A 26,849-nucleotide genomic window follows, 5' to 3' on the forward strand; every position below is an offset into this window, starting at 1 on the left:
CTGCTTAGCCATTTTGCACCTCCTGTCGATCTCATTTTTGAGACGTTTGTATTCGTTTTTGCCTGCTTCATTTACTGCATTTTTATATTTTCTCCTTTCATCAATTAAATTCAATATTTCTTCTGTTACCCAAGGATTTCTACTAGCCCTCGTCTTTTTACCTACTTGGTCCTCTGCTGCCTTCACTACTTCATCCCTCAGAGCTACCCATTCTTGTTCTACTGTATTTCTTTCCCCGATTCCTGTCAATTGTTCCCTTATGCTCTCCCTGAAACTCTGTACAACTTCTGGTTTAGTCAGTTTATCCAGGTCCCACCTGCTTAAATTCCCAACTTTTCGCAGTTTCTTCAGTTTTAATTTACACCTTCTTGGACACGTAAAATATGCACTTAATATCCTCTGTGAAGCGGAATTGCAGTTTATCAAGTGATGTAGCACGGTGAAGTGTGCTGTAAAGTGTCTCCATTATCATCAGATTGGTTCTTCGAACACAGTTTTGCAGTACCAAAACATATGCAAAATTTCTGTGCAAGAAAAATCCGGTCTGAGATGTAAAATTACTTTGCGTTATTTCAATTTCACGTAAGTAAACTGTTGAAATGTTGCCTAAAGTTCTTTCATACGAGTGACATGCCCTGCTGAGAAAGGGAAAAGAAGGGAACCAACAGAAAAACGTTCCTGTCGGAGCACAAAAGAGAATAATATGCTCCTGTTTGAAAAGACTCTGATAAAGAAAGGTGGGTGCAAGCTGCCTCGTTCTACCTTCCTCAGTACGTTAAAAAATTTTGGCATGAGAACATATTCGCACTTCTTTATACAAGACAGAAGACGTCAGTGGCAGTGGTAAAGAAAGGGAAAAGTAATAAATACTGGACGATAGTAAACAGTGGTTGTGGTACAGAAAGAGCGAAGGAGACAGTGGCAGCGAGAGAGGACACAGTGGCAATAAACATATTTGACAGTGACAGAGTAATTCTAGGAAAAGAGTGGCGGAGACAGAACCAGTGGTAGACAAACAAAGAGAAGGAGAAAGTGAAAGTGGGCGAGAGGCGCTGATAATGGGGGACAGAATCTGTGACAACGAGGAAGAGAGAAAGTAACAGTGAGAAGAGACAGCAGCAGTAGGGAGGAATGAATGAGACAGTTGCAGTAAGCGAGAGCTACAGAGAGACAGTGGCCCTGAGAGTTGACAGAAGTAGTAGGACAGGACTAAGGTGAATGTGGCTGTGCGACAGGACACAGTTGTTGTTAGACACAAAGAGATAATGACAATGAATTGGGCTGAATAAGTGGGTGAGTGAGAATCGCAAGTTGGGTGTGGCTGGCTGTGAGCGACTTACAGCGATGGCTAGTGCATGTGAGCGAGTTACATTAAGGAGAGCTTCTGGGTGCGGGATGAGAGTTGTATTTAAGAAAGAGCGCGAGTATGTCCCAATGCCAAAGTTTTTGGTAACATTTCTGAAGATGCTGAGGAAGGTAGGATGAGGCAGCTGATACCCCACTTCTCTTTTTATCTTATATAGACGTCGCCGACCGCAGGGCCGTATTCTGCCTGTTTACGTATGCTCTAACAAACATTAGGCGGATATGGGACACTTTTTTTAATATACGAGTTTGTGTGGTGTGTAAGTATATATACAGGATGTGTCTCCTACGAGTCGCCTGGCGCATTTCTCTGGTGTTTCAGCAGATATTTGCAATTTCGTTTTCGAATTGTGTAGCTGTAGTCAGCCCATACAAATAGTGCTCATCACTTCTTTCATGCGACGCCTAGCGTCGACGCAAAACGTCGGTTGTTTCCCGTTATAAAAAAAAAAAACGATTTCCAAGTGATATTGTAGGTGTCAATTCGATTCAGTGGTCCCATGTTAGTCTAGTGATTGTTTTACGGATATGTGTTAGCAGCGACAGTAAAACTCGATGAATTACAGTACTCCAGCACCGAAAGCATAGCCCTGGCCCGCACTAACTGCTAGCACCAAGCATGCAGAACTATTAAGTCACATGGAACAAGTGATGAGCACTATTTCTTTGGGCTGACTCCAGCTACACAACGCAAAAACGAAACTGCGAATATCTGCTGAAACACCACAGAAAGTTTTGGATGATACTCTAACAAACATTCAGACATAGGGTACATACTTTTTACTATATGTGGTTCATAAATATAGTATATTTGAAATGTATAACGTTGTTACCAAAAATATCGAAAAATTCTTGATCGATTTGTTTCAGATTTGTACACGATGCTCTCATCAACATTCAGAATGACATAGGAATACATCTAAACAACAATGTAAAAGCGTTCTGTTAAAACCAAGCGACAGAAAGAAAATACTGTGTTATGCTGTGGTGCGAAAAGTGTGGTTTCGTTTTCTTTCTCGCAATCAGTTTCAAATACGACAGCAGCGCATATAAACCATTAGACAAATTGTTTCTCCCGTATATTCCTTTTACTTTTACTATATATGGATTGGTGCATACGGTAGGAGCGTTTTCCGTAAGTTCAAGAGTCACAAACGATACGTGAAACAGAGACTTAAGTCAATAATGTAGTCTCCTTCACTATTCACAACATTCTGCCAACTCTGGGGTAACTTTTCTATTGCGCGACAGTAGAAATCACTGTGTTTACAGGCGAAGAACTCGTCGAACCATGTTCGGATGACATCTTCATCCAGAAACAAAGTTCTTTGAAAGTTGTTCGATACACAGAGGAAAATTTGAGAATCTGAGGGCGCAAGATCGGGTGAAAAAGGTGGATACGGAATGACTTCCGAGCGCAACTCCTGTATAGTGTTCTAGCAGATATGGGCAGGCGTTGTCGTGGAGTAGCATCACTTCATGCAGTGTTCTTCGATTGCGTCTGCAAGACGTCTCAGTTGCTGATGACGAATGTCGGCAATGATAGTTACATCTCAATAAAGCAATTCGTGGTACACAACACGTTCGCTGTCGCACCAAATGCAGTACATTACACTTTGTGGAAGTGCGTAGGTTTTTGTACGAGGAGTTGCTGCTTTGTTTGGGCTCAGCCATTCCTTTCTTTTCCTTATGTTGGTATAAAGACACAATTTTTCGTCATCAGTAACGATACAGGATATGAATGATCGGATTTGTTCACGAGCTAATTGACAACCAGCAAGCAGAAATGCACATATGGGCACCCGCTGATTTTTGTGGTTTTGACTTAAGAGCATGCCGGCTGCTGTGACCGAGCGGTTCTAGACGCTTCAGTCCGGAACCGCGCTGGTGCTACGGTCGGAGGTTCGAATCCTGCCTCGGGCATGAATGTGTTTGATGCCCTTAGGTTAATTAGGTTTATTGGTTAAAAACAGTCTTTGTTGCAATTGTAGTTCTTTTTATTTTTCAACGACGCGTTTCGCCTTATTTAGGCATCGTCAGGTTATCTTTTCTAGATGGACGCGAGAGGCACCAAGATCTGCATAAAGCGATCCGGTTCACAGGAGCGAACGGGAACGCGTTATGCAGATCTTGGTGCCTCTCGCGTCCATCTAGAAAAGATAACCTGAAGATGCCTAAATAAGGCGAAACGCGTCGTTGAAAAATAAAAAGAACTACAATTGCAACCAAGACTGTTTTCAACCAATACTGTTAAGCACTGGTTTGCTGTTATGCCACATATGGATTGAAAGAATTTCTATAGTTAGGTTTAAGTAGTTCTAACTCTAGGGCATTCATGACCTTAGATGTTAAGTCCCATAGTGCATAGAGCCATTTGAACCATTTCAACTTAGAGCGTGCGGTACACATACACCAGATCTTTGAACCTTCCCCATTGCATACAACTGTGGCACGATGGTGGAATAATGGCAGTTCATCACATTTGCCAGTTCTCGAGGACACTGACGTGGATCATTGTGGATTAATGCGTTTAAACGATCTTCATCAAACACCAAAGGTCTTCATGAACGTGGAGAGCGATTACTGTCAAACTGATAGTCCTTAAAAAAAAAAAGAAAATTCTTCGCCTGACCTGTCCAATAACATTATCCCTACACTTGGCGTAAATATTTTTGACTGCCTCCGCTGGCTCTTTTCAGCTCACCCTTCTACTGAACTCAAACAGAAGAATATGTTGGAAATGTTCCGATTTCTCCACTTTACACTGCAATTTCTAGCGTCAATAGCTCCATTCACTATCTCCAAACGACAAAATAACAATACGCAAACTGCCGGCCGGTGTGACCGTGCTGTTAAAGGCGCTTCAGTCTGGAACCGCGTGACCGCTACGGTCGCAGGTTCGAATCCTGCCTCGGGCATGGATGTGTGTGATGTCATTAGGTTAGTTAGGTTTAAGTAGTTCCAAGTTCTAGGGGAGTGATGACCACAGCAGTTAAGTCCCATAGTGCTCAGAGCCATTTGAGCCAATACGCAAAATCGAGCAGCAGCAGTGTACTATAATCATACAGTGTAAACTTTCAAGGCCGGTATTGTCTTCACTTAAAACTTCCGGGCTGATAGGCGGTGCTCGAAGTGTAAAACTCTCCCCTGACCTTTCTTCTCTTACTGCGGGACACATCCGTGTAGTTGTGGCCAGGTTTATATCGGTACCACCAAGAGAAGTGTGAACACCTGTCTTGTTGAACATAAGTGGAATTGCCACCTGGGTCAAATGGATAAATCGGCCGTAGCGGAACATGTTTACCAGGAAGGTGATCATGAAATAAAATTCAGCGAGACGAGAGTCATAACAAAAACCTCGCATGTATACAGAGGCTATTGAGATTGATAAACACCGTAATAATTTTAACAGGAAAGACGAAGGTGTTAAACTGGATAAAATTTGGATGTCAGCGTTGCACCGCAAGCGTGACGATCGATTGCTTTCAAACGATAATGTTAGCATTACCAGAGACAATCTCATAGCCGACGCCACGTGATTGACAGTGGCGCCCTCTGTACTGCCTATATAATCAGCGCTTCCTCGAGTTTTCTTCGCAGTTCGCCGCTGGACCTCCGAGGATGTCTGCCGCAGTCGGAGACAAAGCGTCAGGCGAGAGTTTTATACTTCGTCCACTGCCTATCAGCCCGGAAGTTTTAAGTGAACTGTATTATAAGTAAAAAATGACAATCGATAATCGCACTCTTAGCAACCGGAATACCAACGTTGAAAACAAAAACGCTGCAAACTTATGCACCAGCTTCATTATTTTAAAGAAAAATTGAATGCACAATTAGGTGCCCTTTTGTTCTCTTCCTCACAGTCTGCTTTAACAAATATCTTGAAAGTTGTATTTATGGATTATGGTTAGAACACTACTACGGAGTCTGAAACGTCCGAAACTTCGTAATCCTTGCAGTTTTAAGATTAAAACTGTATGATGTATTGTCATTGAAGGTTCTACCCTCAAAAATCCCGCAGCAGAAGAGGCCTCTGATACACCGTTTGCCAATGATCCCAATCGTATTTTAAGTGATTTCAATTCCCATTCAAGATTTCTTTGGTCATAACAATAAACAATGCTCGAGGTCAAAGATAGGCATGATGGAGGGGGAAGAAAATGAACAGAGCTGGCGAGGGGGAGGGAGGGATGGACGTAGAGAGGGAGGAGGTTGAGATGGGCAGAGAGAGGGAGAGGGAGAGGGGGAAGAGACAGGGGGAGGAGGAGGTGGAGAGAGATAGGAGGAGGAAGAGATGTGAGAGAGAGGGGAAGGGAGGAAATGGACAGAGGGGAGAGAAAGAGATCAGGACGTACATCCAGTTCCCATACATATTTATCAATTGCGAAGAATTGCCTGGTTCCCTAGTTGTAAATAAAAGCGTACCACCTGCGGGATAGAAAGACATCGCACTACATAAACGCGGTGAATTGTTAATCGGACAGCTGACAGCAGGGAGGGTGCCGTGGACGGGGCAGGCAGTAGGTAGGCGCCCGGCGCCTTACACAACGGCAGGTAGTCTTGTAAAGCGGCCGTCGAGACGCTTATGCAACCCGGGCTGGCGCGGCCAGCCGCCCTTCACCGGGTGCAACGAACCGCCGTTCGAATCCAGGTCAGCGCAGCGGACACCGCCCAGCGCTTATCGCAGCCAGCTGCTAATCGCCGTTCGCGGATAATACACTCGTCCGCCAGATCGCGCCGTTTCTCTCGGTTCGCCGTTTAGCGGAAATTTTTCGAAGTGGCCGCATATGCTGAGAATAATTCGGGTTACGAGGTGGAGGGAAAGTGTAACAGCGAACCTGGTCCCAGCAGCTACAGCTCAGTTTCTTAAGGTTACTAGAGTTGCAGAATTAATTGAAAGTACCTAGAGTAACAGCAGTAGTTTTATTCACCCGTGGATCACTTTCAAAAGGATACTGAACATGTTGTGGTAATCCAGTTTAAGAAGAATAAATGTAACATTATTCATATTCAATCTTTCATGATACGAGTCCAGACTCCTATTAGTGCACAGTAATATGGGATGTGCCTACACTTCGCCCTCACAACAGCTTGTGCTCTGCTACGGACACTTTCGGTGAGGTTCCTGAATGTCTGCGGAGAAATGGGAGCCCATTCTTTCTCAAAGGGCGAAACGAGAGAAGGTAATGATGTTTAATGCTGCGGGAACGAAGTCGACGTTCTAGTCCAGTCCAAAGATATTCGTACATCCATCTTCTATTTCGCATAGAGCGTAGGACAGCGGCTGGTCAGTATATGAGAATTATTGGAACACTTTCAGGCGTGTGTTTAAATCTCTTTATTCAACTGTGACCGATTTGGCGTCACTCACTGCATCTTCGCAAAGTACCTCTATTGGCCAAAATTGGATCTAGAAACGGACTAACGCGCTGCAGTCATGGACTGTGCGGCTGGTCCCGGCGGAGGTTCGAGTCCTCCCTCGGGCATGGGTGTGTGTGTTCGTCCTTAGGATAATTTAGGTTAAGTAGTGTGTAAGCTTAGGGACTGAGGACCTTAGCAGTTAAGTTCCACAAGATTTCACACACATTTGAACATTTTTTTGGATCTAGAACCAACTTTCCATATCGCCATAACGGGGTATGGAATTCCAATTCGTCGACCACACTGGCTCACGAATCAAGTGACCATTACAATCATGAAACTCCTAGGATCTGAATAAAGGGATTTAAACACACGGCTGTAGGTGTCACCACTAATTTTCACAGCCCAAAATCCACTGATTGAGGTAGGGACCCTGTGTAGTCCACAAACCATTGCCTCAAAGGTCCTGGATTACGACGGGGTGCCCTGTGATGCTGATACACACAGTAAAGCGCAGTACACACAATGCTCTAAAATGCGTTCATATACGCTCTAGGAAGGAGAAGAAAGAAAGTCATACAACGAAAGAATGATCCGAATGGGATGGAAATCGGTAGATCTGGTGTACATCTACAGGTAAACATATGGTTACAGTTTGAAATAAATAAATAAATAAATAAATATTGGATGATTTCTTCAAGGGAAAGAACATCACAAAGTGAGCAAGTCACTAACGCGATGGTCCATTTCTGGCACTTGTTCGGCTTGGCATTGATTCGTACAGTTGTTGGACGTCCTCCTGAGGGAGATCGTGCCAAATTCTGTCCAACTGGAGCACTAAATCATCAAAACCCCGAGCTTGCTAGAGGTCCCTGCCCATAACGCTCCAAACTTTTTCACCTGGGAAGGGATCCACCGATCCATTTGGCTTGCCAAAGCGAGTCTGGCAAGCGCACGAAGTCAAGTAGCAGAAACTCTCGCCGAGTGCGGATGTTAATTATCTTGCTGAAATGTAAGCCCAGAATGGCTTGATGGGACGGGCAACAAAACGCGGTGCGAAACGTCGTTCACGTACCGCTGTGCTGTAAGGGTGCCAAGGCAGACAACTAAAGGGGTCCTGATATGAAATGAAATGGCAGCCAAGATCATGACTTCTGGTTGTCGGGCTGTATGGCGAAGGACAGTCAGGTTGGTATCCCACTATCCCACGGATGTTGGGGGCGTCTCAAGACGTCCTCGCTGGTCATCGGGGCTCATTTCGAAGCAGGTCTCATCACTGAAGACAATTCAACAACAGTAAATGAGATTCTCTGAGGGAGGACGTCGAAAAACTCTGTCAATCGATTCCAAGCCAAATACCTGCTTGCATAATGCCCAGAGGTGGACCAGTGCGCTATTAACTAGCTCGATTCATCAAGCTCTTTCTTTTGAATAAATCACCCAATTTCTACAGATTTCCTTCTCATTCGGACAATATAATTCACTCGTAGTGCTGTTTTTTAGTGTACTTCCGAATTTAACGTTTTTCTTAACCCAAGTAGGAGACCACATCCTAAGCAAGAAAAACATCTCCTTATCATACCACCACCACCTCCGTACTTTATTGTTGGTGCTACATATGACGGTAGCTAACTTTCTCGTGACATTTGACAACCGCAAGCCCTTGCATAGGATTGCCACAGGGTATCACTCCAAATCTCTCGTTTCCGCTCTTCGACTGTCCAGTGATGTTGCTCTTGTCACCATCTTAAGCGTAGCCTAGTACTGAATACAGAACTGTGTGGCGTATGAGCAGCTGCTCGACCGTTGAACCCCATTATTTTTAACACCCTATGCACAGTCTTTCTGTTGCCTGGACTGTTGTTAGTGCTTTTGAACTTACAAATGATTCCTTCTGCCTCTCGTGACATCTAGTGGTCAGTTCTGTATTGCACGGAGTGCCCACATGATCCATATGCCTTTTGATTAGATAGCCTATACAGGAATTTTCGGGCTTACACGTCTAGTTTGACGATGGGACAAGAAGTCGCCCGTGACTTGGAAAAAAATAATCTCGGAAATTATCTGAAGTAATTTAGGAAAAAATATGTAAAACCTAAATCACGACGGTTGTATGAAGATTGAGGCCTACATCTTTTCAAATGCAAGGACTGCGTGTTTATAACAGCGCTACCTCGTCCAATTCATCCCCTAGTATGGAATACCGTTTTGCAAAGAAATTATTTAATAATGTAAAGAGCCAGTGCAACACTGTTCATTCATTTCATACTGCCTCACACACACACACACACACACACACACACACACACACACACACACGCACACTTAATATATAACACTACACACACAATCAGCTGATATGAGATCATAACTACGATGACTGTCCTGAGAATAACAACCTACTTAAAACATAATTAGGAGTATTGAGAAACAGAAGATGTACGAAATCAGTAACGAAACTACTTCCTCTTCAAATTAACAGTTTAGGCGCATGGATAGAAAACGTTAACAAGTCTGCTCAGCAGGATGAAATGTCTGAAACGTTGCTCCAAAAGAGTAGCAATTAAAAAGCGGACTGAGAGCCAAAAGCTTTATATGACTGATGGCTTCAGAAATCGGCCAAAAATTATCCAGTGGCCTAATTCGTGAACGGCATGGTGGCATTCTTTTCAGATTTCTAGCCGAGATGTCATTTCCGCTGCCATGCTTAGAGCATAGGAAAAATACTAGGTCAGTCGTGAAAATATTGTGTCCAACGTTAAATCTATGACTAGAACCATAAAGTGTTACGAAGTTGTTACGCGTGTATGTGGATCTAACTGAACGCGGACAGTAGGAGTGTTTAAGAAGAACACTACAGAGCCCTTTAAAATGGAGTATTACGGAAAAATTTGAAAAATCTGTATATTTAGTACTATGCGCAGACTACATGAACGCAGAGACCAGCAAGAAAATTGAAGCCCAAATGGTCGAAAGAGTACACAGTCTCCAGTATCCAGTGGAGATCATAAGTGTTAAGTTGTGGATGATCAATACAGTGACAAATAAACCATAAATGATGTAGGAACTACGATATGTACCAAAAAGAATGTATGGGAAGAAGAACCTATCGACGAACGTCAATAATGGAATTTTTCGTCGTTAATCGGGAGTGACCCGTTATATTCAAGAGCGCCTATGTCGGGCGAAAGGGGAGGAACTTAAGCTTCTGCGACTTCTGAGGCTTGAAAAAACCAGTCTGAAATATGAATAGGCCAGGACAAGGACAATATGAGAGAGCAGACCTAATTTCACCCAGCATACGGAAGGGAACACTGCAATTTTCAGTGTAAAATTGACGATGGATATAACTTGCACACAAAGAGGATATGCAATGCAACGTGTTAAAAGAAAGCAATTAGAAGAAAGGAGCCCAGGAAGGATTGAAAGACAGCTGTAACAATAGATCTCCACACTGAAAAGCAGCTCTGGTCCAGATATATGAAATACTGGTATATCATAGATATACTGATATCAGTAACAAATTTACTATTACTGAAGCAGAGAGGGTTCTGAGATGGAAGGAAACCATTTCGACAACTACTTTATGATCCTAATGTGTGGAACGAAAGTGATCCACTCTAGTGTGGTGCCTGATCCTTTTAACTGTTTTTCTTTATCACCTGGTCATTCTTGATATGCATCTGGTCATTGCTCACTGAACATCTCTCAGTTATTGGGTTAGGATAAAAAAATCCTAGTCTCACTGCCGTAAGTCAAAACTGGTAATAATGTATCTACCGATTATAAACTTTCAGTTTCAGGCACTGCGGAAAGTTCGGTTGGATAATTAGTTCACCCAAGCCTTTAACGCAAACCGTAGTGACTCGTGGGATGATGACATGTGCTACTGCAGATAATGACTTTTGAGCCGAGTGGAAACATTGAATTTGACTTCCCCTTGAAGCTGCTAGATAGCAGCAGAGTGTAAACTTCTAGTTGATTACATCCTCTCCCTTCATTTCATTCCGTATTCGTACATGACAACATAAACAACGCACTATGCTGAATGACAATACACCAGTCACCCACAAGATATGGTCAGACACTTGACACAGGACAAGAGGATAGTGTTACACCAGTAAATTCTTTGAGCATAATTGATGAGTAGTGCGATTATTATGCATAATAACGGAGCGGAGGAAGGGGTCAACTTGTGTTAAAAGGAATAAGCTTTAAGTATCTCTGCATATGATCTTTTTCTCTCTTTAAGGATTTTTAAGTAATTTTTTCTAGTGCATAAGAATAATTTATGCCACAAATTTTCTAGATAAATGAATGTATAGCTTTGCTTTTGCAACTGAATTTTATTTTTGTTTTCAACGAAACACTTCTGTCTTATTTTTTAAGCAGCTCCAGTGGTTCACAAAGGAAAAAAAATACTGTTTGCTTAGATATAAATATGTCGTTTTGGGACCCGTAGATTTTACAGCAGCATTTTTTGGATAATTTAATGTTTACAATTAAGTCATATGATATAAGCAGTTTCTTTTACATTTCGTCACTTTTCATATATGTTGATTGGCTCTTGTATAAGCAATTAAACAATCATCATCTTTAATTTTTTATGTAAAAGTTTCACTTAACGAAATGTATAATACTCCTATCTTCTGTCCCTATCTCTATATCTCTCTCTCTCTCTCTCTCTCTCTCTCTCTCTCTCTCCTCTCTCTCTATGCTTTTCTATTTCTTGGAGTAGATTTATCTGATTTATTTAAATATCATTAACGTGGCTTCCTGGATAAAGAGTATATCTGAACTGAATGACAAGTATTGAAATAAAAATCTCGGAACACCTACAATTCATTCAAAATTTTGCCTCGCAATGTACAATTTAGGGTGTTACATCCATGTCAGAGCAATTTCCTAATGTTTCTCTCTTATCGAGCTTACGAACAGGAGTGAAGTGTCTTTCAAGCACTGCTCTTTCGTCTCGCAGTTGACAAGTACAGAAAACGCGGTAACGTGTCGATGGATTTATTCACAAATGTGAACTGAAAGATTACTGTCAACGTCGAGAATAGTGTACATTACGCTTGTCGCTACTGTGGTGTTTATTGCACTTGAGGATTTTGCTAAGTTAACTGAGGGCCGATGAAAAATATCGAGGGTAGCAGAGGATTAGCATTCTGGGGCGTGGTGGGGAGGGTGGATGGTATGGTGTCTGATGTTTATATATGTATGTGGGCGCTTGCATTTAGATTTGTTAAACTACCGTAAACTACCATACGTAAGCGAAAACTACGGTTATTTTAATAGCTCAGGTCAGTTATCTGTACGTTAGGAGTGTTGCATACCAGTCGGGCGTTACCTCATACCGATCGCTTTCTTTACGTATGCTGTCAGTGTCTTACTAGATTGCCCAAAAAACCGGAAACAGTGAACCGTCTAGAAACTGAGTGAGGCTACATAATGGGCCATATAAACTACGGAACATTTTTGTTCCGCATTGTTATCCTGCTGTCTGTTACTTAACAATAAACAGCATTTACAGCAATACTGAAACTGTCAATGTTTGATTCAGGTTATATTAGAAAATTGTTGATTTGTAACGTGAAACAGAGGGTTGCTGTAGTAAAAATAAATAAAATAATGTAAATCATACAGCGCAGGGAGACGCAATTTCCTCAACGAAGCCCGAACAACAGTGGACTAACATACTACAAGATGCAGTGGCACTATGAAATGGTGCATTGATAATGGCTTGGCACTAGCCGAAATCTAGATTTGCCGAATCAAATCTGCAAGGAAAGGACGACTGATTGCTGTGCTCTATCATTTGAAAAAGATGAGATAAAACGAGCCGCAAAACAAAAATACATCAAACATACTTCAATACTTCTTCGAAAATGCATAAAACATGTTTCCTTTATTCATAAACACCTTTCGCAGTTATCAATAATAATAGAAAACTCTGGTCTTTGATCATGATGAAAAACGTTCCATTAAGTACAAACAATAATAATGATACAGATTTTTTATATTTGTGCACGAAAACTGTACTTGCTTCAAAATTAAATGCAGCAGAAATTATAGATCAACTGAAGGGCTCATTTCAATAGTGGTACAAGTCCATTACCTCCACTTTTCTGCCTATAATGCTTCAGAAATTAATTATCCAAACAGAAAGAAAGGTTTATCTGTAGCAAGAAGCCATATGCTTGAATCTTTCTGGTATCTCAACTGCAGATTTTTGAGCCCTCATTTAACTTTAGGACTCTGTATCTCAAAATGAACAAAAATGAACTTGTACCACTATTGAAATAAGCCCTTCAACTAACTGTTATTAGTTATAAAATACAATTTATATTCTGTAAGGGTATAAAATACACAATGGACTGACAGTGAGCGATGTGCGGTTCTATGTATGTGAAAAACAAACAATCAACCAAAAAAGAAAGGGAAATTGTTGGCTGCTGGTTTCTCTCGCATCTATTCATTTATGTCTCTTTCCCTACCAATTCCACCAGTACTACCGGTAATCCTACGATTTACTACGTCATTTATGTACTGTAGCTACCGAAGCGTAGTGTTTGTAAAGAACAACTCTACTCGAATGTGTGCATGTTTGGGGGATCATGGAAGCACAAGAGGTCGGCAAAGGAGAGTGATGCTGGCTGAGGGAAGGTACGTAGTGCAAATGTGGGGAAACTCTTGTGATCGTGTGTGTGTGCGATTTATTTAGCATGCTTGTGTGTGCCTTTCACGAGATTACCTTAAGTGCCTTAATGATAGAGAAACTTCTCCATAACTTCCTTTTTGGAGGGGTTTCTCCAGGTGTTCTCTTCAGTGACTTTGTAACGCTAGTGTCCAGGCGCTCAACTAAAATTAGAGGTCGGCGAGTCTTTTACGATGCTCTCAGGCACGCTATCCTGGACAGTAGAGACCAGTTTTGCTAGAGAGGAGGGACGAGTCGGAGGGAGGTCAGTAACACTGTGTTGTGTGCTGCAGGCCGGCCGGCGCAGGTGTTCTGCTACATGACGAGCTGGTCGGGGAAGCGGCCGGGCGCGGGCAAGTTCAGCCCGGAGGACGTGGACCCGTCGCTGTGCACGCACGTCGTCTTCGCGTTCGCCACCCTCAAGGACCACAAGCTGGCGCCGGCCAACGACAAGGACGACGACCTCTACGAGCGGGTCATCGCGCTGCGCGAGAAGAACCCCCAGCTCAAGGTGAGGCACGCGAGCGCAAAACAAACCTGCAGAGCGCCTCGCGCGTGATTTAAGGAACGCCGCCGCGGCAGAGCTAAGTGCGGGGTGCATCCTGCGTATGCAGCTCGCGTCGCTCCTCCGACACTGGATGTAAACACCGAGGTTGCTCAGCCGGAATGGCGAGTAGCTGTTTCGAGTCAGGCGAAATTATGTACGTAAGATGACGGTATCTCTCTCACGAGTAATCCGGCACACAAAACGCGTGCAAAAGGACTCTTATGAACTCGTAGCACTAGTAATTTCGAGAATACTTGGCGTAAACTCAATTTACTCGTTGCAAATCTCCTACAGTTTGTGGTCGTTCACTTTAATTGCGAAGATATACAGTGTGTACTGGAATTGACGACGAAGACTGACTCAAGTGAAAGTACACGATGATATTGGCAAAAACGTTCCAGTAAACACAGGTCTGCAAACTAGTTATTTACGAGGCAACTGCGAATCTGTGATTACGAGATGGCTCTGATTTCAGTATGAAATATTGTCCCAGTTAGTAGGACGTATCTGAAATGTAAACTTTTCGATTAAAGCTAATTGGGTACAAATATGACGCTAACTCGCATTGTATTCATGAGTCACTACCTCAGCAACGATCTGCGTTTAATGCATGGTTAGGGGTACAAGGTAACCATATCATTGTGACATAGTATATTTTTTCCCAAGTAAAAGTGAGTACGAGAGTACCTCCGGTTTCTGCAGCATGATCGTCTAGGATTGCTTGTGCAACATTAGAGAATGTAGTTCTTGATGCATATATGCAGACTGAAGCAACAAATGAAAATTTTTACCAAGACTGGGATTCGAACCCAAGTCTCTTGCTCACAAGGCAGATGCGCTAACCATTACGCTACCCTGCCACAGTGGCTTTGCACAACTGCACCGACTATCCCCGTGCTTCCCGTCTATATTCCCATTCATACCTCAGCTCACTTGGTGTTCCCCCTAAACTCGAACGGCACTGCAAAGGCTCCCAACTGTATTATAATAGCACCTCACTATCGAACGAGTTTATGGGGAATACCAGGTGGGATGAGGCATGAATGGGAATTTGGATTGAGGGTGAATGGTTGCCAGGGTAATTCGTGGAGTTGTGCAAAAGGTCCCTGGAAACAGTTTCAGGACCAATTTCATTTGATAAAAGCACCTATGCTGGGTTTTAGACAGGGACGCCGATTCGATCGACGCTGAGGTTATATTCCAGTATGGTTGAGAGCCTCTGCAATGCTGTTTCGAGAATAGGGGCAACACAAAGTGGGCTGAGGCGTCAACGGGTATTTGGGCTGAGGAGGGAGGCGTGATATGGGGGGTCTGTGCAGTTGCGCAAAGTCACTCTGCCAGGATGATATGGAGGTATTGCGGTTAGCACATCTGCCTAGTGAGCAGGGGCCCAGGTTCCCATCTCGGTCTTGGAACAAAACTGCTATAGTTGCATCAGTCTGCATATACAGGGTGGTCCATTGATCGTGACCGGGCCAAATATCTCACGAAATAATTGGTAAACGGTCCATTTTAACACGGGTAATGTATCACGAAGCAAATACCATCCACACTGGCGGAATGTTACGTGATACCACGTACTTATACGTTTGTGACTATTACAGCGCCATCTATCACAAAGCGAAGAAAATGGTCCAACTAAAACATTCATATTTCTTTACGTACTACACGAATACGTAATAAAAAATGGGGGTTCCTATTTGAAAAAAAGCAGTTGATATCCGTTTGACCTATGGCAGCGCCATTTAGCGGGCCAACCATAGCGCCATCTGGTTTCCCCCTTCAAGCTAGACAAGTTTCGTTCTTTGTAGTTTTTTCGTTTGATTTCGTGAGATATTTGGCCCGGTCACTATCAATGGACCACCCTGTATACATCATAGATGTTTGAGACTTGGAAAGGTCTCTGGTGATATGTAGTTTCTTCACAATATAGTTCGTGTGTGTAGGGACACAAGCAAATTTTGCTGCTGATGTAAGACCACATCTAATAAGCTGATATGGCCCAAGTTGATTAGTTTTCTGTCTGTGAAGCATCTCCAAAGTGAAGTATACAGTAGTCTCTTTGATACGGCTGAAGGAGAAAAGCAACGAATTGTACAATCTTTTCAAGATTTACGAGGTTGTCCGAAGCTGCCTGAAAAAATCGTTACTCTGGAGACGAGTGCAGTATTGCATCTAAAAGTGGTGGAACACTTCAGTTAACAAGTACGCGTCTACGGTACACTGTAACCAATAACCTGCTGAAATAGTACTACATTTCTTGTTAAGGAAATTTGAGCCCAGTTGGATAGGAATTTAATCTAATACTTACTTTTATAAATTTTGACGTATTGTCAATGCAATAAGAGACTGCTGTTTCAAAAAAGACGTTATTAAAAGTACAGACTCTCAAGTGATACTTTTTGTTCACAGTATATAAAAACTGACCATTGCAAATTTAGACTTTTAATTTCTTCGAAATGTTTTCATTTCGTATGGATTTTTATTGTTTCATACTGAAGTCAGTGGCACCTCGTAGTAAGACAATATTCATTCGTTTATTTGTCGTATGATGACAGGTGAAAAAATCTAGGCAGTTATTTCCAACAAATGTACAAGTGATTCCGTTGCTCCTGTCTACCGGTTTTATGCAACCCACAATGCCCTCAAAAATCACATGCAAGATTTTCATATTCTCTCGCTCGCTATGTGCAAACTATTAGTCCTACGGAAAAAATGAACAGGACCTTTTTGTAGAAAATTTAATGCAATTAAAAATTTGTGCTGGCATACGTTTTCACTGCAGGACACAGTTATTGAGCTGTTCAAGAAAATGGTCGGTTTTATATGTTTTTCTTGAATAATTCGAAAACTACTGCCTCTAACGAAAATGTAGCCCAATACAAAATTTAATTACATTAAATTTCCTACAAAAACGTCTTGTTCATTTTTTTCTGTGGGACTAATAGTTTGCGTTTAGTGAGCCAGAGAATATGAAAATCTTGTACGTGGTATTTGAAGGGGTTGTAGGCCTCATAGACAGGGCACCTGAACTATCCTGTATACATTTCTAGACTGATATATCCAATCTCAGCTTCATAGTGGATTCATAGCCCTTAGTCCAGATCTGAAATACAGATAGAAGCTTTTGATGCCAAATTCTGAAGGTTGCTTTGAATGTTCTGTGGGAACATTCAGTTGTTGTGTGAAGTTCAGTTTTCTGCCCTTCACCACAGTCATATTGAGAAGTGGGCTTCCGTTCCCACTGGTGCAGCAACGCTGCATATCTGGTCAGTTCCAATCCGATTAAGCAGGCACCAATTTGAAATGACTCTCCTACAATTTTCAGTCGGTGGGGGTTCTAATAAGGAAAATTCTGAATGAATCGGTAATTCTAGATTGTTTTATATAACTGTACACACGTTCAGCAATCACTGTGATCTTATGAATGGTGGTGGAATATTACTAGGAACCCATAGCCACTGCACGTTTGTAGTGCGAATACACCATATGATAGGGTTTTAGTGCGAGCACCGTTTACTCAGATGGAACAGCAGTATTCTGCGACTGGGCATATTCACTGTAGCCTTCATCCCGCTATTATCGTGAACTTTGACCCGTGTCAGTCTAGATACAGGTCTCTAACTGATAGGTGAGTAAATATATTATTCATCCTAGCACCCAGGCATAATCTGCTTATCAAGCTGTTTGTATAAGCTCTTCGCGACGGAAACCGGGAATAGCCTGTTTTCAAGTGGTGATACGGATATGGGCCTAGAATTTCCTATGTTTGGCTTAAATCGTCCAAAAGAAAAGAACAACGTCAAAACTGGACTGAAAAATTAGATTGTTATGAGACGCAGCCAGAAATTTACAGGAATATGGGGAAAAGGATAAGATCAGAGTTCATACTAGTGATCATTGGAATAACAGCGTAGTGTATTTTGTACGACGTACCAGTAGCATGTGATACAGTACTTCCCATGTCGCTCTCACGCCGTGGCTGTCATAAACGGTACGAATATCTAATGCATGGTGAATGGTGCCCGTCGATCAGTTTTAGTCTCGGAAAGAAGCACAAGAATGGCACAAGGTCCTCTTTATGGCTTTTCAATTCTGTCGGACTGCATGCTCTCCCTTTTCTTGTATCAGAGAGAATGTAAAGCCGGATTTTTATACAGTCCACGTAGCTGCTGAGTTAAGAAGGTTGCCGCCCTATCGGGAGTTACTCGCCACATCAGGCAGCTATTGCTGCTGAGAGAGGAACATCGAAACCCCTGATTTGTCACCAATGTTTGGTTAAATAGAATCACAAGTCTCAGCCACACATGAATCGGTTCGTGATTAGTTCATGGAAAAGTTCAAAATCGAATAAACGGGTACCTCGTAAACAAACCAGCACGTATGGGCAGATGGAATTCCCCAAGCAATTCAGGAAAGAGGGCATCAACACCGGTTCTCAGTCATCGTATGGGCAGGTGTACTTGGCCATACGTGCTACCAAAAAAGTTTAACTGGGGCGCATTATCTGGATTTTCTCATTAATGTACTGCCTACGTTGCTGGAGGCTGTGCCATTGCAGCAACTAATACAAATGTGGTTCAAGCATGATGACGCACCAGCACACTTTCGTCATAATGTGCGCGAACAACTGACTTAGACATTTCAGGACAGCTGAAATGGACGGCGGGGGGGGGGGGGGGGGGTAAAACCTTGGCCTGTTCCTACCGGTGCATCATTTCTTATGCTGGAGGGAGGGCGGAAGGGCGGAAGGGTGCGTTCTCATGAATTGACGCCACGTTGAACACCTCCTGTAAACACATGTTTGTCGCAGAAACTATGCATTTCCGGGCCGATGTTTATTGGATCTATCTCAAAAAGTATGCATTTTCGGACCTGTGTATTTGGTCTTATTTTTCTTGTTTCGATGAGTGCTACCACCTTTCAAAGTATTAGACACTTTTTCGGAACAACCTGTATATATCAGTCTGAGTGAGGAATAAAATCACAAAAATATATTCCGCTTCCATGTAAAATGTGGTGATGAAATATACCTTTACACTCTTAGTTTTGCAATTCTTGAAGCTCTGTAGAGATATCAGGCTCAAAAATTTGACAACAGAGAACGTATATCGGTTCAGTTGCTGTCAATGTTTCGTACCTACTTCCAGATCATGTTTGCTAAACACGATTTTCAGTTTCACAAGGTCATGTACTTCATTACTTGTACTGTACATAAAGGAAACTACATGACATATGAAACGCGTACTGCTTATCGTTGCGGAACGTAGGAAACGTAGCGGCCTCGGGATCTGTAGAAATTACGCCTTCTCTTTCGGCGGAGCGTGACCGAGCAGCCATGAAGCACGTAGGCGGCGCAATCCATGTGGAACAGGCGAACCACATAATCAGGATTTACAAGGTTGAACAAGAGATGTCGCTACAGTGGCTGATCACTATTATTGCAGTTCCAATGATGTTTTCTTTGCAAGAATCACTCCTATAACAAATTAGTAGCAATATCTTTGAACTTTCACTCCATACCGCCTAATCAGACAAATTTTAATTAGTATTTATTTCAGTCATATTATGTTCTGCTCCATTGCGAAATCCTATCCTTCCGTCCTATCCAGCCCTGTGTACCCATACATCCTTCAGCATTTTCTGAAGCTGTTATTAAAGACGATATACGGATGTGGGCTCGCATTACCTGTTGCTATCAGTGCTGCAATAGAATTTGAGATTTCAGCAGTTCATCGACATTCTTAAGGCCTCAATTATTATTAATACGTATGAGACTCGCACTTCCATAACATTAACTGTAGGTAATTACATCAAATATTTCGTTAGTTTAATTTGAGTTTCAAGCACCGACAGAAAACTGACCATGAAGATTGTGAACTCTTCGAGAAGCAAAAGTTCTGTTTGCATAGCTGCCATCGTACAACAGTTTTAGTATAATAGACTCTGTTTTCTTTGAGACATTCACAAAACTAGGAAAATTTCTAACTCTCCGAAATAAACAAGCAGCCCATTCAGGATACCATATATCTTTCTCACTCTCTCTATTCCTTTAGTCGATTCTGACTCTGTAGTACTGAAGCTCGCCAATTTCTTCTTTTCCGCACTCTCCCCCATAGACTTTCCAGTTTGGAATCCATTATTTCTGTGATGCTATCGATCCATCTGATCTTTTGTCGCCCAATTCTTGTGCAATCGATCTTCCCCGGTGTTAACGTCTTTTCCAGGGAATCATGAGAAGACATGATATGCCCAAAGAAGACACTTTTTGTTTCAGATCTTCCAGGGAGAAATCCGGTTTTGTTTGCTGTAATACTGAACTACTCCCTCTCTTTGTGGTCCATGGAACTCAGATGAGTTTCCTCCAACACCACAATTCACAGCTGTCCGTACTACACCGTTCAGCCATTGTTGTGGTCCAGGTATCACTTCCATACATCACAACTGGAAAGACTATAGCCCTTAATAAACGGGATTTTGTTGTTAAAGTTATGTGTGTACTGCTCAAAACTTTATCAAGGTTGTACATTGCCTTTCTACCAAGTGCCTCTTGATTTCATGGCTGCAGTCGACATCAGCAGAAATATGGGAGCTGAGATGACTGAACATAGAAACCATTTCCATTGTTCTCGTCCTATATGCCCCGATGTGATATGTATAGTTGTCATAATTTTAGTTTTCTTGACATTCAGTATTAAATGAACCTTTGCACTTCCTTCTTTCACATTCAGTTAGAGGGTCTTCAACTCTTCTTCACTTTCCACAATTCCAAAAAATATGTTACAATGCTGCAAGGGCAAGTGGCGTCATTTAGCTATCGGTGTTTTCCAGAATCCTAAGAAAGCTACACACAGGATTAATAGGGATAATAGTATCTAGAGTAATTTAAATAAATGATAACTGTTTTGTTGTGCGTCTGTGTTAACGTCTGATTTTTATTTACTTTTCAGAACAGCTTCTGTGAAACAGTGTTACTTAAGTAGTATTTCCAAATACATTGCGAATAATCTGTTTGCCTCGATTAGATAATTTGGAAAATGTTTGTCAGTAAACATGTGTACTGTCGTTTTCAGGTGCTGCTCGCTATCGGAGGATGGGCATTCGGATCGACGCCTTTTAAGGAGTTGACATCGAATGTGTTCAGGATGAATCAGTTTGTGTACGACGCCATCGAGCTGCTCCGAGACTTCAAGTTTGACGGTCTGGACGTTGACTGGGAGTACCCGAGGTACGCGTCACAACAGTGACTTGTGACAAGAGAAATCGATGCGATTATATATACATATTAGTTGCAGTAAGTCGAAACGAAGACACCATTCTAAAAATAAGTATTTTAATGTGTGCAGTTTGGTGGTGAAAAGGACATGGAAGAATGGTATCAAAGGGACACATGTAGATACATTTTGCACAAGGCTGTGAATATAAGAGAATTAGTTGTAAATACGATTAAAAAGCACGCTCTCTTCATTACAATAGAGAATCTCCATCTTAATGTCTCAGCTAGTGGAATACTGTTTAGTCTCTTAACCACATCACTTGTTTATCAGCCAGAAGTTCATTTTTTCGATAATGTTTTGAGATAAATTTTGAATTATTCTTAGGTTTACCAAGCTGTGTATCACGTAACTGGTGGACGGAGGTGCAGTGTTTGGTGGTGAAATAGCATCCTAAACTCAAGTCCCTTATTAGTTTAATGTTAATGTGCATGCTATAAAATTCTCCTCTTTTGTACATTATCTTATAATTAAACTAAAATCTGCGCACACAAACCAAAAACAAATCGTCATATAACAATGCATGAAATTCCGCAACCCTAGAAAGAATTTTTGAACAGTCACGTTACCTAATGGTGATAAACTAGCACCAAATTTCACGTGAAATCGGAAGTGCTATTGTATACTAATTACGTGTTTCGGAGTGTATCAACTTCTGATCGTTTGATGATTTTTGAACTGGAGATACTTTCTTCATGTTATAGGCTACAGACATTGAAGATATATTTAAACATCCATAAACAACAATTATGTAGTACCATCAAAGTCTACAAGATTGATAGGTTGAAAATAATATTAAGTAATAAAGGTAAGCCGTACTGGTTGTGCTTGTCAGTCGTGCCTGTACTTACTATTAATAGTCTTCAGCTGCCATTATCTGCTGGCTAATACAATTATTGTAGCGCATTTATATTTACCTGACGTTCATACGGATTTCTTTGAACATTTCATGAGGGCGTCCGTACATGAATATATGAGGGAGTGCTGAAAAGTAATGCCTTCGAATTTTTATATGAAAACTCTTAAAGATTTTTAAATAAAACAAACGTCATTAACAGTCTATATCTCTATTTTTCATGTCTACGTATTTATTTCTCAACGTAGTCACTCTAGTGACGAACACATTTTCCTAGCGAGAGACTAGTTTCTTAACACCATCGTTTTTGACGGAGCCACAATTTCATCTCTACATGCACGGCTTTATCATTATCAAAGTGAAGTCCTCGAATGTGTTACTTAAGTTTTGGGAACAGATGAATATCGGATGAACCAAAATCGGGACTATGTGGATGACTATCGACGATAGTGAATCCATGATGTCAGATTGTTGCAGATGTCACAACGCTCGTGTGTGATCTGGCATTGTCATGCTGAAGCAGAGGGTTCTCTATTAATGGAGGAATTCTTCGATTTCAAAACTCGATTGCTGGACGCTATTTCTCACGCACCGACATCGTTAAGTAACACACCGCCATGTTACAAATCGGAGCCCTATAGCGGCAGAAGGCTAAAAATACGGAGACGTGAAGAATACTGATGTAGAATGTTAATAACGTTCCTTTAATTTGAAACGCTTTAAGAGTTTTCACGTCAAAAATTCGGAGGCATTAGTTTTTAGCAGGCCCTCTTGACAACTGCAACTAGAAAATAATATCTGTACATTATGTTGCTAATATGGGAAGAAACATTTAACCTGTGACTTTATTCATATAGGACAGCAAGTGAATCATTACAGTAGTGTACGTTCACAATGTTGCTCCTACAGCGTACTTGTCTCTCTGTGGTGGTTTTTCCCTCCACTGCATCTAGAAACCAAACATTGTGTTTGCTTGTGAAATGTTATTGCTTACACAGCTCGGAATGCAAGACGAAAGAACAGCGCACAGAATTTTTCTCTCTCGATTTGAGCCATTTGTGTACCACGTAAATAATAATTTCTGAATTAATTTTTGGTTTTAACAATAATTTTCCCATCGACCAGAGTGCTGTTATTTCCAAACTACTGACCACTTTTCTTCAGTTCTAATTCGTTTTCTCTTGAGGTGGGAATCTACAACATTCGTTCGCTGCATATATCTGACCGCAGTTTTATGTTCTTCAATTATCATCTCTTACAAATCTGTTCTGTATACTTGGACCCACTTGCACCAGGCAGATCTTTGTAATTTATTTTAGTAATGTGTTAACTATTATCTTAATAATATATTAATTAATAATAAATAATAATGTATTATTCATCAAAGTTACTATTAAGTAAAAATTAACATTAATATATTAATAATTTCGTAGTCATGTATTCACTGTGCCTGGTTATGCGTAAATACAATCACAACAAAATATGCAAATTTAATGCTTACAAACTTCACATTAATCGTTACAAATCTCAAATTTAATTGATACGAAGCTCAAACATATCTGTCCACAGTAAAATGAAGGTTTAATTGACAATGAATGTAATAAAGCTCTGATGGGAACATTGTGACTACATTATTCAGGAGTGTATTTCGTTTATACTGCAGTTGGAATCACAAACATTGGCGGTCAGTTTCGGCTTGTTCTGAGCATCTACGTCACGTATGCTCAGACAGCCAATGAGTGTTCAGTAGGTTCTGAGCGCTCTGCTGTTAATGCTGTAGCTAATGCGAGCATTAAACGTGATGGTAGCCAATTGTTTACTGAATTTCGATTTCATATGTTGCGAGTTGTCATTGTTAATTGTGGTTGTAAGAGACAAATTCTGCATAAGTAAGCGAGAGACATAATTTGCAGGATGTATGCTTTTTTTCTAGCAGAAATCACGCGCATGCGCGTACTGCGTCTGTAGCTTGGAATCGTCAGCAATGCAATCCCCGTCCGTGCCTCGACATGTGCGAACCGCCTCCGTTTGTGGATCGAGCTGTACTATTTGTGTGGTATGACTAGGAGATATGCACTACGCGAGTACGCAGTGTAAGAAGTGTTGCCTGCATTGCAGGGGCGCGGACGACCGCGCGGCGTACGTGAGCCTGCTGAAGGAGCTGCGGATGGCGTTCGAGGGAGAGGCCAAGACCGCCGAGCAGCCGCGGCTGCTGCTGTCTGCCGCCGTGCCCGCCAGCTTCGAGGCCATTGCCGCAGGGTGAGTTCCGAACTTACAGCGTAACGCAACAGACAACTGCTCTACTTTGTCATGTCGTGTAATGAACAGTGTCCTGCCATCATGTTTGAAACTGGGTAAAATGGTCGGTTATGAGTTATATGTCAGTTGTAGGGATGGAAGAAGGCAAAGAGTCACAATAAGTCTGCCGCTAACGGCAACCCCTGGTGCAATCTCCTTGCAGTGTTTCTTGGGGATCTGTGCATACAAAAGTGAGATTCGTCAGCGTTATACGGAAAACGACGGTTGTACATGTGTGACAATGAACTGATGTATAGGATCTGGGTGTTTTGGTGTGTGTAATATTAGAGATGCCTTGGAGCATCACTTCATAGCTTACGATCGGTAAATTTCAAGGATTATTTCACATCGTGTGAGGGAGGCTAAGTGATAAAAATTACTTTGGGAACGGATACGGCGTGTACGGAGATGGAAGCGGCGTGACACACAGTTCAATATTCTCAAGAATGGGGAATAAAATACACTGCGCAACAAAATTAAAGAATCATTTTTCGGAACTTTGTAACTATCGTATTGGCTCAAAGCTGCCCATAACCTTCCTATGCGATGATGCAAAAGTATGGCGCACTGCGACGTCTTGTTATGGTTCGCCGACGCTTGAAAGGTGTCGACAAATGAGCAAAAAAAAGCCAGGGCTCAGAAATTCATGTCAGCTGTGAACTGGATTAACGACGTCACATTGGCACTGTAAGTAGGCTGTTTAGGTTTTTATGTTGGTAACGCCACGTAGCGCTCTGTATGAAAATTACTGAGTGTGCTGTGTGCAGTCTGTGGCTGGTTGGCATTGTTGTAATATTCCCTATTGTAGTGTTGGGCAGTTGCATGTGAACAGCGCGTAGCGTTACGCAGTTGGAGGTGAGCCGCCAGCAGTGGTGGATGTGGGTAGAAAGATGGCGGAGTTTTGAGAGCGGATGATGTGGACGTGTGTCCATCAAAGACAGTAAATTTGTATGAGTGGATGTCATGAACTGATATATATATATATTATGACTTTTGAACACTATTAAGGTAAATACATTGTTTGTTCTCCATCAAAATCTTTCATTTGCTAACTATGCCTATCAGTAGTTAGTGACTTCAGTAGTTAGAATCTTTTATTTAGCTGGCAGTATCTGCGTTCGCTGTATTGCAGTAGTTCGAGTAACGAAGATTTTTGTGAGGTAAGTGATTCATGAAAGGTATAGGTTATCGTTAGTCAGGGCCATGTTTTTGTAGGGATTATTGAAAGTCAGATTGCGTTGCGCTGAAAAATATTGTGTGTCAGTTTAGTTTTGATCAGAATAAGTAAAGAGCGAAATGTCTGAGTACGTTCAATTTTGATCAGCTGTTTGAAAATCTAATAATGTAAGAGGTTTATCAGCACAGTAATTCATAAATTTCTCTATATTCTGATGAAGATACCCTTAGTCTGTATCGAAGGCAGGTCAGCACAGTAATTCATTAATTTTTCTAAGGGGACGTTTCATATGAGGGAATATCACAACAATGCCAACCAGCCACAGACTGCACACAGCACAGCCAGTGATTTTCATACAGAGCGCTACGTGGCGTTACCAATATAAAAACCTAAACATCCTACTTACAGCACCAGATTTCACCACAGATCTGCCTAACGCCATCTTGGACGTGTCACACAATGGAAAGATCGTCATAGCCCTCTTAATTGGCAGCTGCTCTAGAACCTGAAGGTAGGCAAACGCAACCGAAACGTGTCGAAGCGGTTGCCTATCCTTCAAGCGTTAGAGCACCCGCCAGACTGAGTTAGTGTTGATATTTCTGACAGGTACATTTTTAACTTGCTCTACAAAGGTGAGTGTGTGGCACTGAGGATGTTGCCGAACTGGGAATAGGGGGAAGGGGTGTGGTGTCTTAGAGGGATCCTTTGGCATTTTATTCAGGCACACGCTAATGTTGAACTCAGCTGTTGTCGCACCACAGAAGGACAAGAAGGGCCGAAAAAATGTAATAATCCTTTGATGCTTCTGTTCACGTTCAGAATCCGTTAACGGTTTTGAACTGTCCCTAGTCGTTCTAAACCGTACATAAAAGCAAAAACTGCGGTCGCGCTGCAATCTAAAGTAGTGAGATCACTTTCAGTCGGGATGCAGCCCCACTATGTCTTCGCAGAATGGTTCAAACGACCGAGGGAGTAAGCAGTGTCAAGGGTTACCAAAAACGTCTTCTTGCTCCTCATCGCACTGCGAACTGTCATTCTGGACTACGAAGTCTCGTGGAAATTTAACGTAAGGGAAAGGGGTGGCATCATTCACGCTCTTCATGCCATCCACTGAGGCCGTTTCGTGCTGTTTCTGAGCGATGGTGTGTCTGAAATGTTTTCCTCGGCCAACAATAAGAAACTGGGTGCCGTAGTTCTGACTTCCATGGCAGATACGTCAAAGGAAGGGGTGAAGTGTGAGTAAGGGGACTGTGACGTCCTTTCTATTGTGCGAC

General features: G+C 41.9%; 1 protein-coding gene across 1 annotated transcript in view; it reads left to right on the forward strand.

Annotated features, from left to right (window-relative positions):
• Positions 1–26,849, forward strand: part of LOC126162753 (probable chitinase 10) — a 375,310-nt gene that overhangs the window by 325,297 nt on the left and 23,164 nt on the right. The window contains exons 10-12 of the mRNA XM_049919434.1: positions 13,717–13,934; positions 21,044–21,198; positions 24,219–24,359. Of these exons, the coding sequence (XP_049775391.1) occupies positions 13,717–13,934; positions 21,044–21,198; positions 24,219–24,359 (514 nt within the window). The remainder of the gene's footprint in view (positions 1–13,716; positions 13,935–21,043; positions 21,199–24,218; positions 24,360–26,849) is intronic.

The sequence above is a fragment of the Schistocerca cancellata genome, chromosome 2 (genome assembly GCF_023864275.1).
Source record: "Schistocerca cancellata isolate TAMUIC-IGC-003103 chromosome 2, iqSchCanc2.1, whole genome shotgun sequence".
In the NCBI taxonomy this organism is placed as follows: Eukaryota; Metazoa; Arthropoda; class Insecta; order Orthoptera; family Acrididae; genus Schistocerca; species Schistocerca cancellata.